This window comes from Gavialis gangeticus, unplaced genomic scaffold (assembly GCF_001723915.1).
Source record: "Gavialis gangeticus isolate Ggan-Ray unplaced genomic scaffold, GavGan_comp1, whole genome shotgun sequence".
NCBI lineage: Eukaryota > Metazoa > Chordata > Crocodylia > Gavialidae > Gavialis > Gavialis gangeticus.
In genome coordinates this window covers 77,908,343-77,925,909 of record NW_017729031.1, presented here as the reverse complement: position 1 = coordinate 77,925,909, position 17,567 = coordinate 77,908,343, and the positions used below count along the sequence as shown (strand labels likewise).

The 17,567-nt window shown below is 40.1% G+C and overlaps 1 protein-coding gene across 1 annotated transcript in view; it reads left to right on the top strand.

Moving 5' to 3' along the window:
• DNAH7 (dynein axonemal heavy chain 7) overlaps positions 1–17,567 on the top strand; it is a 257,096-nt gene that overhangs the window by 197,108 nt on the left and 42,421 nt on the right. Inside the window, exons 50-52 of the mRNA XM_019522878.1 lie at positions 901–1,236; positions 13,540–13,666; positions 15,186–15,380. Of these exons, the coding sequence (XP_019378423.1) occupies positions 901–1,236; positions 13,540–13,666; positions 15,186–15,380 (658 nt within the window). The remainder of the gene's footprint in view (positions 1–900; positions 1,237–13,539; positions 13,667–15,185; positions 15,381–17,567) is intronic.

The following is a 17,567-nucleotide window of genomic DNA, read 5'->3' as shown; positions in this document are numbered from 1 at the left end:
GGAGGACCCAGCCTCCAGTTGCCACTTTTTTTAAACGTTGATTGTTTTTTTTTTTTTTTATTAAGACCCCTGGATATCCAGGGATCTAATTTTCTCCCTGTGCTGCAAGTTTGCAGCGTGGGGAACATTTTTTTGTTCCCACATGTGCCTGTTACCCCACCTCAAAGGGGTTTGAAGCAGGGCAAGAGGCACATGTGTGCTTGTATGGATGTGTCCCTGGAGGGGGAACATTTTGGTGCCTCCTGCTGAAGTTGGTGTTTGATGAGCTTGCTTCTCAGCTTCAGTAGAAGCTTCTGCCAGAGTGCAGAGAGAGCTGGTGTTGGTAAAACTCTTCACACCTTCTGTCCCAGCCCCTCCTGCCATTCTTTTGCTTTCTGGTGGTTGGCACTCTGTCCAGGGTGCTGCTGGAGCTCACTATGCCTAGAGTATATAGCCTTAAAGGTGTAGTTAGATCTTGGCTTCCGTTTTTATGTTTTCCCTGAGTTGATGTTGCTTGTTGATGAGTCTCCAGAAGTTATGGGGAAATGGGACATGGGTGTAATCTATTATTTTCCTAACTGATGCTTTTTAGAAATGTGTGAACCAGAGTTGGGCTACAACATTCTGGTTGTACATGCTCAGAGTCCCTTTCTGCCTGAAGCAATATGGAGAAGGCTGTCTATATTAGACTTGTTGCCCATTTCTTTTGCATGGAATCATTTTGCGCTCTAAGATATATCTAAGTTGTTCACACAAAATAAAGCATGAATTTGATTGGAAGAGATGAGAAAACAACTTAATTCTGAAGTAAATGGTTTATAAAAAAGAAAAATCTGTGGGTTGCATATATTAACTATACATCATGTGCATTAATGGAGCATGCCTATAATTTTTCTATATAAAAGTTATGTTTTCTTTTAGGCAACTAAAAGAAATAGAAGACAAGATTTTAGAAGTTCTTTCAGCTTCAGAAGGAAATATTTTAGAGGACGAAACTGCCATTAAGATATTATCTTCTTCCAAAGCTCTGGCTAATGAGATTTCTGAGAAGCAAGCTGTAGCTGAAGAGACAGAAAAGAAGATCGATGCTACTCGAATGGGCTACCGTCCAATTGCTATTCATTCATCAATTTTGTTTTTCTCAATTGCTGATCTAGCCAACATTGAGCCCATGTACCAATATTCTCTCATATGGTTTATTAACCTTTTTGTCATGTCTATAGATAATTCAGAAAAATCAGAAGCTTTACAAACAAGGTAAGAAAGATAATACTCCACCCTCACTTAATACTATCTGTCTGTCTGTTTCTGTATCCATCCACCCATCTGTCCGTTCATCCATTCCTCCATTAATGACTTCATTGTCACAGAAATTTCTCCAGACTATATGGTATTAATTAATGTACTTCAAATGCTGTTCTGTATGTCAGTCAATTTTCCTTGAAGACAACTTATTTATATATGTAAAAAGGATCTAGTAATTACTAGATTTTAAATTATTTCCTATTACTATTTCTAGTTATTACTATTTCTAGTTCTTTGTGAAATATGTATGTGCCATAAACAATGATTGTCCAGTTGCTTATCTTTTACATTACATGTTTAGATTTTAGTCTCTCTTTTGGATGGAACCTGTAGATGTCTGTAAAGCACCAAGCATGTTTTTGGTAGTATGTAAATTTCATAGATTTCATAGACATTAGGGCTGGAAGGGATCTCAGAAGTTCATTGAGTCCAGCCCCCTGCCCAAAGGGCAGGAAGTCAGCTGGGGTCATAGGATCCCAGCAAGATAAGCATCCAATTTACTCTTGAAGGTGTTCAATGTAGGTGCTTGAACCACCTCCAATGGCAGGCTGTTCCAGACCTTGGGGGCTTGGACAGTAATGAAATTCTTCCCTATGCCCTATGAAATGGTCTTGCAGACCATTCGACCTCATCATCCCTTGGGGCGCTTTGGTAAACAAACGTTCCCCCAGATACTGGTGGTCACCCCTGATAAACTTATAGGTGGCCATCAGATCACCCCTGAGCCTGCGCTTTTCCAGGCTGAAGAGCCCCATGGCTCTCAGCCTATCGTCGTAACATCTGTTTTCCTGACCTCTGATCATGCACGTGGCTCTTCTCTGGACTCTCTCAAGCTTCTCCACATCCTTTTTGAATTGTGGAGCCCAAAACTGCACGCAGTACTCCAGCTGCGGCCTCACCAAGGCCGAGTACAAGGGGAGAATGATGTCCCGGGATTTGCTTGAGAAGCATCTATGGATGCAAGCCAGCGTTTTGGTTGCTTTACTAGCCGCAGCATCGCATTGCAGGCTCATGTTCATCTTGTGGTCAATGATGACCCCCAAGTCTCTTTCTTCTGTAGTGCTAGCCAGCGTAGCACTGCCGAGCCTATAAGGATGCTGCAGGTTTTTCTTCCCAAGGTGGAGAACCTTCCATTTTTCGGTGTTAAACACCATCAGGTTCTCGTCTGCCCATTTGCTGAGCCTGTCCAGGTCATCCTGGATCACCCGCCTGTCTTCAGGTGTGGATGCTTTGCCCTAAAGTTTGGTGTCATTGGTGAACTCAGCGAAATAATAATAGATTTACTGCTATCCTATATATACACTTGCAGTTACTATCAGTGGGGTTGAACTGGTACCTTTGGCTGTTTTTACATGTGCTCCATGAGTGGGGTAGGAGGGGGGGGCGCTCTACTTAAAGCACATGGAGCATCTTGTGTATCAGCATCCCTGTGATGCAAAGTGGTGGCAGGGGTGCTTTATCTAAAGCTGGTTTGACAAGCTTTAGTTAAAGCACCCCCGCTGCTATTTTGCAGCATGGGGACGCTGATGCACAAGATGCAGAGGCTGTCTGGAGCACGGTAATTGTCACGCTCCAGCAGACTTGATTAATTGAGTCTGCTCTGATGCGCTGTAATTACAGTGCATCAGAGCAGCCTCCCAACTCGTGTATAGGCACCCTTTAAGTGTACATACTAGGTTAGTCCCTTAGCTGCAATGTTTTTGCAGTGGTTGTAGCCCTCCTAAGATAGAATATTGCTGTTTACTTTGACCATGAATACAGGTTATCTGTCCAGGAGAGAGCAGAGAATCTCCAAATTATTCTTAATCTACACTTTAGATTCATGGTGAACAGTGAGAAGGTAAACCTCATCCCTGTCCAGAAGAATGGAGCATAAGTGGATGATAAGTGTAGTTGGTTTTGATCAATTTATCCTCCTGGAAGGCATTCCCTGTGTATGGAGGTCGCCATTCTCCTGTTAGTAACTCCATATTTGGTGAAAGTACCCGTTAGAGGACCTATTGCTTCCCTTCTAATAAGTGTTGATAATTAGGATGAATATTTCCCTATTAAGTGAGGATTGCACATGAACATCTTCAAGTGCAAGTTCTCTGGTCTTCTCAAGAGACAAAGCTACATGCTATTCATGGCAGTTTGGGCAGTCCACAAAATTTGCCAGCTTCTTCTACATTGTACTGTAAATGATCGAGTCTAGATTACGGCTGGATGACTCTTGACAGTGGGGTGAGCATGTTTAATTCTCATGACTAAATATGCTAGGTTTTCAGCATCCTAGTGTGATATTGTGCTGTGATATTTCTCCCTCCAAGGCCTCCATTTTGGCCATCTTAATTTCTCTACTAGAGATGAACCATGCTTACCTGTCCCTCATCTTTATCAAAGAGTGCCTAGCTTTTTTCAGAGTGTACTATCCATTTGTGAATGAGTAGCATCTGAGTAGCATCTGCTACTCAGGTATGTTCTGTGGCCTATCCAAGGTATTCCTTTCCATATGAGATCTGAAAGGAGTTCTTCCTCACTGAGACCTAAACCTTTTCATTCCCCACCATTGGGGAACCCATCATTTGATGAATCCAGCATTTGAACTGATGGCCACCTGCCCACCACTCCATCTGCCCTTGCATATCACCTTCATGGTGGTCAGCATTTCCATATGAGATCCAGGCACTGTTGGTGGATTCCTTTAATATAATGTTTTACCTGGATAGGTCTTCCACTGGATTCTCTAAAGTTTCTGCCCAAGGTTGCCATGACATTTCATGTTAGTCAGTAGATTTACTTACCAATTTTTTCCCCAAAGCCTCACTGAGAATTAAAGCATGATTACACGTGTTTCATGTGAAGAGAGACTTATCCTTTCTCCTGCATAACTAAATCATTTAAAGTCTCTCTTAGCTGAAAGGTAAAAAAATCTCAGTGATTTTCACCATAAGGCTGTCTACCAAAACTCGGACTACACCAGGTTGTGCTCTTAGGTTACTAATATAGACCTGCCAGCAGTGGGCAGGGCTATTTCCTCCAGAGCCTGAGTGACCTTGGTGGCCTTCTTTTAAAATAGAATGCGTCTATTCTGGACATTTAAAGATGACCATATGGAGCTGCATATATCTTTTCACTAGGTACTGTGCCATAACAAAAGCTTGTAGAGTGGATGCTCATTTGACAAAGCAGTCTTCTAGTTCTTTTCTAGGATTCAGATCTGCCTCCAGATGGACTGTGCACTACACTGCCATTTATATCTTTGGCACTGAGGATTTAGAGAGGCAGTATGTATGTACACTGTGTGGGTCATAGTAAAATGAAAACTTCTTTGAGCTCAAATACATACCCACAGTGCATTGTGGGCAAGATGGACCTGTGGTCTGACCCAGTAAATGTTCTGAACAGTTATGTTCAGTTATTAGTAAATAACTTTCATGACTAGTTAATATATATGCATCTTTCATGTATATACAGTGATACATAAATATCTTAAATATTTTTAAAAATTGAAGAATGCAGGAGAAACTAATTTAATCTGAAAAGTCACACAGTGTTTGTATTTTTTCTTGAAGCCTCACCCCTCCCAAAATCGAATTTTGTTTTTCATAACCCTTACAACAGTACAGCTTATCTTTCGCTTTTAGGTTTGTTACCTTACCACGCAAGGAAGGGTAACACACACAAAGAATCACAGGGCAGGAGGGATGGAGCATACAAGTTAGAATCCCAGCTAAAGTAGGCTTGCAAGTGGGGTTGGTTTTTTTTGTGGTCAAATCTTGTTTATATTGCTTTCTCTAAGATTTTTGTTCATACAGTTGAATAAGAATCCATGTGAAAGGCTGCTTCACCCAAATATATCAAATAAACTGCTTCTAAATGTAAATCTAGAACTTAGTTCTTTAGAAAATCTTTCCACCTGTTTCTGTTATTGTCTCTCCCACTTCACCCAGACCTAGCAGATTGATGCTAGATTATTTTTTCAGGAACTTACTGCTTATTCCTCCCTTCCCTATTTGGTATTGTAAAAGTTAAGATGTTCTCAAAGATATTGATATAACAATTTTGTTCTATAGTCTTCTGTTCTCAAACCAAGCTGTATGAGTACCTTCTCAAGGAGTATGCTTGCAGGTACATTAACAATCTATATCACAGGACTGACATTCAAGTCCTATATGGCTCTCTCATATTTACCCATTGTAAACACTTTTAGGAAAATTGATTTGTACAATAAACAAATGAAATCAGTACACCTTAGAAGTCACAGTAGACTATCTTTAACATGTTTAAAAATATAGGTCCAATCAGTAAAAGTGGTGGGAAGGGAAACCAAAATAAATTATGTAAGTGCTTTTTAATTTTTTTTTTAATTATGGGGTAAATTTATTTTGTTTGCAAAAGTTATTTTGTTGTAAGGGAGAAAGACAGGATAAATTACCTGTGACATCACATATGTTATCTACTTTTTATTTCTTATTAAATTGTGTCCTTCATGATTAAAGTATAAAAAAACCTTCAAGCAATATTATCTAATTAAGATAATTTTAGCCTCTCTTGGCCTATACAAATAACTGATGAAGCCAGTCAGAAAGTCATCCTCATGGACATATCCAGTATGGATTGAGAAAAAAAAATTAAAGCAGATATTAACAAAAAACAAACAACCTAAAACAAAACAAGCCCCTCAAGCATTAGAAAATTCAAGAAGACTAGCTTAACTGTTTTTCATAATTTCAGTTAATTGGACACAGTATTTAGTTTTACTTCACTGGAAACTCATTTTAAAACTCATTTGTTGCAAAAATTGAATTTAGTGTCAAATATGAATGAGGTTCCACTACAATTTGAATGTAATCAAAAAACTTTAATGATAAATTCCCTCCCATTCTCCATATCCTGAGTATGGCTTATTTTTAATTTAGAGATTATTGTCGAAGGTTTGCAGCCTTGTTTTAAAGTGCTTTGAAGAGATCGATTTTGCAAGAAATCATCAAAGATTTTGTGTTTTATTTTCACCTTGTTACTGGCAAGATAAAGATACTGTCACAGATGTTGCATCCTAGAGATCCTAGGCATTCTTGACCATTTTTGTCTTCACTTACTGGCTCAGCCTAGTGGCTATGCCATGAGGTCCTGATTCAGCAAAGGGCTTAAGCAGGCACTTATTTAAGCATATTAGTAGGCCCATAAGTTTCAGAGTGTGTACTCACATGCACAAATTTAAGAATGTGAGCTTGTATTTACATCATGAAGGTGTCAGGAAACAAAACAGAGAAAAGATGAGAGAAAGGGAGTAGTGCTATAATTTTATAGGTGGGAGAGTATCTTTAGCAGCCAGCAGTTAGCACTTTCTGAACTATCTTTTATCTATTGTTTTATTTGAGACGTATAGTTAAATTGTAATGTAGGCAATGTCTGGTGCATTTAGTTAAATAAAGTAGGGTGCTTGTATACATTATCGGGTTTTTCTAGCTAAAGATATTATCTGGTTTTATTTCACTCTTGCATTGTACCACAATGATTCCCATTATTATTTTGCTCATAATACGTACATAACGCGTTTACCACTCATAATTTGTTAATGTGCTATTACTAGTAAAAGATGCTAGAGGGCATCTCATAACAATTTTACTCTCCTGACCTCCTACTACTAAATTACAGCAGGGGGCAGTTTAGGAATGTATTTTGTAATTGGGTTTTAGTTTTTCAGGTGGCTTTCGATTAGACTCCCCCTGCCCCCCCATTTTCTGCTGTTCACCCATTGATGCATTTTTGGGTGCTCTTCCTGACAAATCTACTAGCTTTGTTAATTTTGGGGAAGTGGGTTCAGACATGGGGGGCATGGGGTGAGATGTGCTGAGATGGTGAGATGGGACATTGGGCGAGATGGCGGGCACCATAAGCCCTCATAAGCAGTCAGTACGTGGTGTGAGACAGGGGGTGCATGGGGTGACCTGGGGTGATGTGGAGGGACGTGGTGAGAGACGATGTTGCTTTTTTTGGTTGCAGTTCCATGTACTTCCCCTGCACAGCCAGCGGCAAGCGTAAGACTGCATCAGCACATATTTTCTGCTGATCAGCGAAGCATTTTTGGGTGCTGTCCGTGAGAAATATACTGGCATTGTTTGTTTCAAGGCAAAACAGCAATTGGTTTAGTTTTTCTTTGTAAATCTGTTTGTCCATGCCAGATCATTCCTCATTTACCGAGCAACTGTAAGGATGGTTGCCATTTTGCCTTGGGGAACAAAATTGGAAACCATGGATATGCTAAAGACAGCTTAGCTCTTCCTTAGTGGGCATTAATCAGCAGCCTAACCCTCCCCCCTCTTTCTCTTAGCATATCCCTTTTTCCCTGTCATCATGTAGTCATGGTCCTGCCTTCTCATCCAGGACTGTTTCCAGTGAACACCACCCACCATCCAAAAGCGTGACAAATCAGTGACCACACTCTTTTGATTGAGCAAATTTTTTGTTTTATTTTCATACAGAGTCAATCATCAGTACATCCTCAGAGTTAAATTGCAGAATGGCTAAGCTTTTCCTTTGTCCTTTGACAGTCAGACAGTGTCCTCATCAGCTTGCAAAGTTATTTTTTCATGATTCTGACAAGTCAGACATGGTTTTGTCTCCCCATAGCTATCCATTGTTTTCTTCCAAGTTTAGACATAAGTCTCAGTCTCCAGATGTAACATTTCCTCTTGTTCAAATGCTTCCAAAACTTCTAGGATTTCTCTCAGCATTGTCCACCTTGAGAATAAAAAGATTTCTTGAAATTCCATCAAGAGGTTTATCACTTCATACCCTGCGTTGATCAGCAGGAGACTTTTCTCTTTCAGAATGTGCATTGTCCTTTCCAATCTGTCAAGGGCATTGAGGAGCATCCTGTCTGCCTTGCTGAGGCCTTGGGAGTGGATGAATTTGCAGGACTGGATGAAACCATCTTATGCTGAGGTGTCCAAGGAACTGTAGTCTGCCTTTTGGGGGAAGATGTTAACTCTGACAGTGCCATTGCCATTGTCAGTGCCATTGTCCTATCAGTTACCCAATTTGCATGTCAGTTCCGGTTTCCTGCATATCTGGTTACTCTGATCCCTTTGTTTTAATAACATGCCTCTGGTTTCGAGGCACACCTGATACAGCATTAATCCCTTCTTTTTTTTCTTTGTATTTTAGACCTTTTACTTCAGAAACTTCGGCTTTACACTTGGGCTGCCTAGAGAGAGAGACTAATTTTTTCATTCAGTGCCTGTGCGCGTTTCAGTCCCTGCAGTCACTTCCCCCCCACCAGTCTTCTGCTAAAACTCCTTTCTTCTATCAAGTCTTCAGGCACCTGATGAGCACTCCCACCCACCTCAGACTCATTCCCCATGTCCCACACCCACAGCACTCCTCCATCCTGCATTGAAAATGACTTCTTCCTTTCCCAGCCCAGCCCCCCCACCAAGCAAAACCGTTAACACATCAACCCCTAGACCCATTATCAAAAAAGGTATCCAACCCCCAGACTGTGTTATCAGAAAAGGTATCCAAACTGTTTCTCAGAAAGACTTTATTGAAGTCCAAACTGATATGAAAAGAAATTAAAAAACCATGAAGGTACACAGTTACAGAGCACATTTGCCCACCTGAGCAGCCATTACGTGTGCTGCCAGGCAGTTTCTGACCATAGCTCCCCTGCTGTTTGCTTTAATGTCTAACCTCCCCGCTTGTCCTGCTTGTCTCAGTGTAGATCTGGCAGCTGCTTTCACTTCCCTCAAATCTTGGGCCCAAGACTCACTGAAAATGTCTCCCCTTGTTTCACAGATATTGTGCAGCATGCAGGCTATCACTATGAAAGTGGGGATGTTCTCTGGCTGTACCTCCAGCCTGTAGTTCAGTGACTTCCCCCAGGCTTTCAGGTGCCCAAAGGCACATTCTGTGGTCATGTGGCATTTGCTTTGGTAGTAGTTGAAGGTCTGTTTTTGTGGGTCAGTCACTTGCCTCCCTGTATGGGTTCATGAGCCAAGGCAGGAGTGGGTAAGCCACGTCAGCAATTATAAGTAGTGGCACTGAAACACTGCAGGTGACACCTCCTCCATTTCTGGGGCATATTGGCCCTTCTTCATCATCTTAGGCAGTGGTGAGTTTCGAAAGACGTGCATCCTGGGTGCATCCTGCCCATCCTGTGTAAATGTTAGTAAATCTTACTCGGTGATCCACTACAGCTTGGAGAATGACTGAAGGAAATCCCTTTCTGTTGACAAATGATCAGTTGTTCTGGCACAGTGACAGGACAGGAACGTGTGTGCTGTCCAGTGCTCCCACGCAGTTTGGGAAGCCCATTGTCCTGAAACCTTCCACCACCTCCCTGGGGTTATGGAGGCAGATGAATATATTTGCTGCCAGTTTCTGCAGCAGCTTGCAGACCTCTCTTATTGCCACCCCAGCTGTGTAGGGAGCCATGCTAAACTGATTTGCCACATGGTGCAAGCTTGTTGGCGTGGCCAGTTTCATCATGGCCATGGCAACGTGCTTCTCTGGGGCGATGGGCTTCCACATGACAGTTGTCTGGCGCTCAATGTGCAGTAACAGCATATTAACTGTGTGGAAGAAGGTGTCCCTGCTCATTCTCAATGTCTCTAGTCACTAATCATCATTCCAAGTTGATATAACAATGTGTTCCCACCAGTTAGAGCTGCTTTCGTGTGCCCAGATCTGGCGATCATTGCCAATAAGGTATGGCCAGCAAGTAGCTATAGTCTTATGATCCCTAAATTCATCTTCTTCAAAACATGTCAGCACCTTGTACAGTTCTTTCATCAACCTGTGTGTTGAGCCAGACATCCACATGTGGCTTTCGTGGAGTTTGAACAGACTCCAGCCCAGTTCCATAAATCATCTAGTTTCCTCTTCTAGAAACAGACTTCTGCGAATTGACTCTTTTATGGCCAGCAATATTATTGTTTTCTTGTCACTTAGTCAGTTAGGAATGGAGAAAGCCATACTCTTAGATTTAGCAAGCAGTTCACAGAGACAATTTTGGCTGTCCCCAGCCACTAGTTCCCAAAGCCTGCAAAACTGGTCCATGTGCATGAAAACACTCACGCCATTTACATGTCAATGCCTATCCTCCCCAGCTCCTGTTACAAGGCCCTACTGTGTGTTGCTTTGGGGTGTCCCCATGCACAGCTTGGTTGGCAACCTTAACACAGCTTTACTTACGGGTTCAAGACCAAGTTACTTTATCTATCCTTCTCAGCACCCCCTTTTCCTACTACCAAATCCCAATCTTTCATTACCTTCTGGTATGCCAAAAGCCTGTTCCATTATGATTACCTACCCGTAGCTATCCAACCCATACCACATGCACCCAGTGCTACATGTTAGTCTTCTCTCCCAGAATTGGCAAAAGCCTGCTTAGCTTGGACTTGCACTTGGGAGGCCAGGTACTTTATTTGCTCTGTTCAACAGTCTCCGCCCTCCCCCCCCCACATGCACACACATTTCTGAGGTCCCTGGAACATTTAAAAATTCAAAATTCCCAGCCAGTCCTCCTCCGACTGTTCCTGGGGGTGTGGGGGACCCCCTGCTGGCAGCAAGTGGCCTGCTCTCATCATCCACTGTTTTGGGCCACCACAGGTCACATGATAGGGTTCCCTCCCCCAATTTCCAACTGTCTGCCTGTACACAAGGACATGGAATAGTTCACTTGCTCTCTGCAACACACAATACCCAACCCCCACCCCCCAGACAACATGATGGGGTTCTCTCCCCCAGTTTCCAGCTGCCTGCCTGTACACTGAAGGACATGGAATATTTCACTTGGTCTGCCCCCCTGCCCCCAGGCCACAAGCTAGGGTTTGCTCCCAGAATTTCCAACTGCCTGCCTATACACTGGCAACTAACCCCTTCCCCCTCAACTCCCCAAGGCCACATGATGGGGTTTGTGGAAGTCTGGACAATTTAGAAAAATATTCCCAATTACCGCATGCCTAGAAGTGGGGTGGGGGGTGAGGGTCTTGCCTCTTTCTAGGGTCTTAGTGGTCCCCTGGCCCCCCCAAAGTTCCCCCAGTGCCTCAGTGTTGTGTGCTTCTCTCAACAGTGCCCTGAAGTGGTGATCTGTGAGTATGTGTGGTAAATAGGCCACTCATTTATATGATCTGAGGATACGGCGGTGTGAGTGTAGTGCCTGCGAAAAGCAGAACTGGAGTCAGCACAGATGAGTACAGTACATTACAATTACAGTTGTATTGTACTGCACATTACAATTACATTACAATTTAGTAACAGGAAAAGGTTTTAGTTCAACAAAAATCAATTGTAATTAATCTGATTCTTCAATCACGAGATGAACTGCCCAATACATATTAAGAACAATTTTGACCCTTTCCCCCTGGTGTGTAATGGCCACATTACAATAGAAATTACCTGGATTTCTCGGTGAACCCAAGCAGCACCTTGTGGACAAATCATGTCGGAACTGAGAAAATGGCAATTTTAGCTGTGTGTAAGAATACTCATCCTGAAACTATCACGATAAAAAATAATCTTGCTGGAACAATTGGCCACGCTAACAATAAAAAATGTTGGAGGTGGTCTAGTTTACCACAATAAAACGAAGTTGACCATGATAAAAAGGCGTCAACATGTATTTTTAGATGCAGCTAACCTAGCGTAATGGTGATTTTTGGTGCTGTTTCGTGACATATCTAAACAACAGATAAAGTGTACAGCAACGTGAGCTCTATTTAAGCCAGATGTAACTGTGCACAGCCCCACATTGTATTACAATTACTACAAATATTGTTTGCTAAGCATTTCAGTCAGAACACAATACTTCGAGGGACTTTTTAAAAAGTACTTTTAAAAAAAAGTACTATTAGGGTTATAAATTCAAGACTGGTCTTTACCAAATGGAATTTAATACCAGTTATCAAAATATAGAGCTGGCTGAAAGAACTTATAGTTTAAACCTGTTATTCTAGTTCTATCCAACAAAGTGAGAAAAAAAATATTTCTTTTTTGGCCCTGATTTTACTTGTGCATGAACAAGCAAGGCACAGAGGATTTCCTGAGCATTAATGACTTTCATGGGAAAATTTGGGTTTGGGCCACCGCACCAGTCAGTCATTACTTTCCATTACATGCTCTGTTATTGTTAACAGAGATTACTGTTATAATCATTTTCTAATGTAAACACTGTAACTTACTTTCATACATTGTCTTACATTTTATCATGTGCTGCTATCTCCTTTCAGCTTTTCATGTGTAGAATGAATCTGAGCTAAACTGCTGTTATATTATTAAATCCTTTGAAACGATTGCCCAAATTAAAAAACAGGATTGGCTATACTGTTAGATATCGACAGATATTGAATGGTGTAAGAGTGGAGGGAAGTAAAAAGATAGAAAAAAAAGAAAGGAAGAAAGAAAAAAGAAAAACTCTTGGATATGCTTCTCTTCCATTCTTAACTCTGTCAAGAAAAAAGCCTTTCACCTTCCAGTCTACATAGACCGTAGACAGCTCCAAATTTCTTCCCAGTCAGAAGTCAGTTCATGGTAGCACAGTTTCAGAAGAAGCATTTCCACAAAATAAAAGTGATCCTAAAGAACAGTGCAAAGGCATTAGTTGTCTTCACAAATCCATCTGACATTCACCGGTATCTATCTGCAGATTAGGAAGACCATTCATCTTGCTCATTTTACATAGGTTTGCAAGCTTGAGCAATGAGTTTCTTGGCCTCTGCATGATCGTTTTGTTTTTGGTTTGAGTGAACTCTTTTCAAACCTAGAGCACAACATACAACCTCCTTCTTTTACATTGCGTTATAAGATAATAAATGACTTTGCTGTCTTGAGTTCGCTTTTTAAGGAAGTTACTGTTAATACAGCACAATGTTCTCATTACATTTACATTGCATACTATTAAGAGAAATAGAGTGCTAAGATTGGAAATTTCTTTTATACAGCCACTAAAATAGGCTATTTGTTTCTGCCTTTTAAATTTCACTATTAATATAAAGCAAAGACTATTGCTGGGTGTTTTTAATGGGAAAGTGTAGCCCTCCCTTTGCCCTTCCAGAAAATCACTCGGTAGTGAAATGTAATTCTGTTGAAATGTTTTTGTATTGTATTCCCAAATTGGTGCACACATTTAATGAGTATCCTTGATTGTTTTAGGGTAATTGACCACAAAGTTTATTAGAATAACCAAGGTCTAAGTAGTTTATAATAGGATTTCCAAAGTGTGCAGCCTTTAAAGTGACATTAAGTTTATTTTCTCTCTGACACTTTCAGGCTGAAGATTCTCAAGGATCATTTTACTTATTCACTCTATGTTAATGTCTGTCGCTCGCTCTTTGAAAAGGACAAATTGCTCTTCTCCTTTTGTTTAACAGTAAATCTTCTGAAGCATGAAGGATTGGTCAGTGCTTGAAAATAATTTTCCATTTAGTACTGTAGCTCTTAAACTGCATATTTATATCGTTTCTTAGGAATATATATAATGTCACTGGAAAATCAAGCCTATATGTAAACAAACTCATGAAACTTATTTATAATTGTGTGTTTTTTAACATTTTAATATGTAATTATAAATCAATTAAGTGAATTCCCTAGAATAAATTAAAGTGGTCTAGCCAAATTAATACTAGATGATAGGCAGTCTTCAAATCTTTAGTTAAAATGAAACCAGCCTATGATATTCCATCTGCAGATAGTTTGCAAAATTTTACTTTATTATATTTACTGTATGTTAACTAGAAAGCTATTAATGCCTGTGTTAGTGGTGAGGCTGTGGCATATGCTTATCAATCTGGAATATATATTAATTAGGTTAGTACAATGCGAGTTCTAAAAACTTTTCAGAATAAAGTTACAGTTCAAATTCTTACAATGGAGAAGAAAATAGGGCTTACTTTAATGTTAACTTTAATGTAAATTTTATAAGGCTTTTTTTCTGAAAAATAAGACCCTTTGTGTCTTAACATTTATAATCAGTCTTAGCAGATCACTTTTCACAGAATTGTTTTAAATTGATAGGAAAATGCAGTCTTTTAAAATTATATCCGTTTCCTCATGAACAGTATTACTATTAGCAATGGAATATTTTAGGCTATTTATCTTTTATTGGTTCAGAAAACATATTTTGGTCACTACAACCATCTAAATGATATAGTAAAGTGAAATGCACATGATTAAAAAACAAGGAGTAGTATGTGGTGATTGGTTTGGGTGACCAGAAAGCTAAAAAACTGCTTAAAGTCTAAAAACCTAATTTTAGGGACCTGGGTGTACAGGTTTGTTAAACCGGTTTGTGCTGAATAGAATACTAGGAAACAAATGGGCCTTGTTAGAAGCTCATATTTGAATTTTTTATTTAGATCTGAAATTTGCTTCAAAATCTGGAAAATATTATCTTCTGTACATAGCTCTGATTTATTTGTGTTTACTGTGATACTGTGGAGGAATGAGAAAGTGAGTCCAGCAAAGGTGGTTTGTCAAAAATATAGCCACCTGAAAGTATTAATTTTTCACTTGAGGAAGCACTAGTCATAGATAAGGTTCAAGGTGTATACTTGTGTGAAAGACAAGGTTCTTTGGGTAAATATGATATTCTAAGAAAAGATATCAGATTTACCCAAAGAACCTTGTCTGCCCATGTTCTTAGACCAACACGGCTACAACCTACATCCCTGTACTTGTGTGGAACATTTAGGAAATTTTGGAATAACTTCAGCTTCAGGCTTTGGAGTTTTATCTAAACTGAATTAAACCATTGAAGCTTTTGGAAATGTGCCTTTGATAGTATCACAGAAGAATTTCTAGTGTCAGTGCAAAAATTCAGAGAAATCTATCAATTACCTACATGACGTGATGAAACATTACTTGTCCAATATTAAGTATTTATTATACAGGCTTATTAATGTTGTTTTTAACTGCAGATTAATGAGAGTGAGTGGAAGTTTTTGCTAACTGGTGGCATAGGGCTGGATAATCCATTCTCTAATCCCTGCACCTGGCTTCCTCAGAAGGCATGGGATGAAATCTGTCGACTAAATGATTTGCCATGCTTCAAGAAGATTCGTAAAGATTTTATACGGCTGAAGGATGGATGGAAATCTGTGTACGATAGTCTGGTATGTTAACAGAAAGAGCTTAAATTTTATTACAAATTGTTTGCTTTTTCAGAATAATGAATCACATTTAAGATTCAGAAAAACAAAGTAAATTCTATAATCTTGCAATGTTTCATTTTTACAGTAACTGAACATAATTATTCATGCAAATTATACCTAAGGTAGGGTATTGTAATTTGTCAGCTAGCTTTTGTATGCCAAGATACATTTTGCATTGGATTGGATTAAAAAATAATCAAAGAAAAATAATTACAATAAGTGGGATGATAGGAGAAATCTGCTTAATTTAAGAAAACCAAAATACAATATGACTATACAGGTCTTTGCTGTGCTCAGTTATATTAAGAATTATTTTTCAAGACATTGTATAGGCCTATGCTATCATATGCTAAATGTAGATGCCAATTTTTGTCCAGTGGACAGAGTACTGGACTAGGAGTCTGGGTTGTATTCCTGGCTCTGCCGCTGACCCAATGTGTGATCTTACATGAGTTATTTCACTTTTCTTTGCTGGTTTGTCCTGCCAGGCTTTGTTTAGCTTGTCTATTTAGATTTAAAACAATTTTTAATTAGGGAACATTTCATACTATGCATTCATAAAGTTGCTTTACCTGTGAATTCTGTTACTTTGACACTCACATATTATTGACAATGTTACATCCAACTTTTAACTTAAACAACCATTACTGAATTTTGCAAGTGGATTTTAGCAAAGTTGCATTGGTTTACTCCTTGTAAATCTGACCCCTTTTTGCCACTGGTGTATGGAAATGGTGAAAAATTTTGCCTACTCTCAGTTGTTAAAAAGATAATCCAGAAGTTTTGTGAAACTCGTCTAGAGAGGACTGAGTTTGTATATACTTTGTATGTATTTATGTTTTATACATTGAATATGTCTAGCATTTAGAAATATAGAGCTAGCTTCCTTCTTCCCCAGTACCTAAAAGATTTTGAAAAAAGAACTGAAAAAATGATTGCCCATTTCACTGGTAAAACTTTTAATTTGGTTAGAAATGTACTATGAGTGAAATGGAAGAATATAACTTATAACCCAATTCTGCACCTTTGTTACTAACTCAGAATGGGCATCTTTACACGTGTTCCTGGGTGGGCAGGAAGCACTTTAATTACAGTGTCTTTTGGGAGTCACTCTAATTAAAACTGTCACAGTATCTTGTGTATTCAGTGTTTTATACTTCAAAATGGTGGCAGGTGTGCTTTAACTAAAGTTTGTTCAACAGGTTTAGTTAAAGTGCCCCTACCATCATTCTGAAGCATGGGGATGCTGAATACACATGATGCCGAGGCTGCTGGAGCAATGAATTGAGTCTGCTCCGATGCATTACAATTAGAATGCATCAGAGCAGGTGTTGGGCATGTGTATAGGTGCCCATTTTGAAGAAGGTCTTTTAAGCCATAGAGGGATAAAATATGAACAGAAAACTTTGCTCTTCTTTGGACAGTTGTACAAGGGTAAGTCAAATGGTTATTCCCTTTACTTGGGACATGTAGGGACTGATAATTCTGGTTTCCTCCCTGGGAAGCAGTCATCTGAAAAAAAGACAGAGAAAAGGTTGGCTTTGAAAAGAGAAGGCTGAGGAAGAGAAAGAAAAGTACCTCCATGTACAGGAAACATCCATTTGAAGCTCAGTACCTCTGCTGAGCAAGGCTGTGCTTTAAAAGCCACAATGGCACTCTTAGGAGGTTAGCAGATGTTCATCTGCTGGCTTGATGGGATATGATCCCCAACCCCAGCAATTATGCCTCCTGGCATGCCACACATGCATGGCAGAAAATGTGATTGTTGGGATTAGCAGACAGATCCCAATTGCCTACAGTGAGCACAGAGCAAAAGCAATAGGGAGCCCAGGGCATGAGTTTGCAAGTGGTGGACAAGGGAAGTTTCATAGTTTCATAGATGTTAGGGGCTGGAAGGGACCTTACAGATCACTGGGTCCAGCCCCCCTGCACTTGGGCAGGAAAGACTGCTGGGGTCAGATGACCCGGGTGGGGGGTGGGGGGCGTTGTCAAGAAGCTTTTTGAAGATCTCCAGGGTGGGGGACTGTACCACCACTGGGGGAAGCCTGTTCCAAACCTTCGGCACTTAACTTGTAAAGAAGTTTTTCCTTATGTCCAGTCTGAAGTGGTCTTCAGTCGGTTTGTGCCCACTGTTTCTTGTCCTCTCCT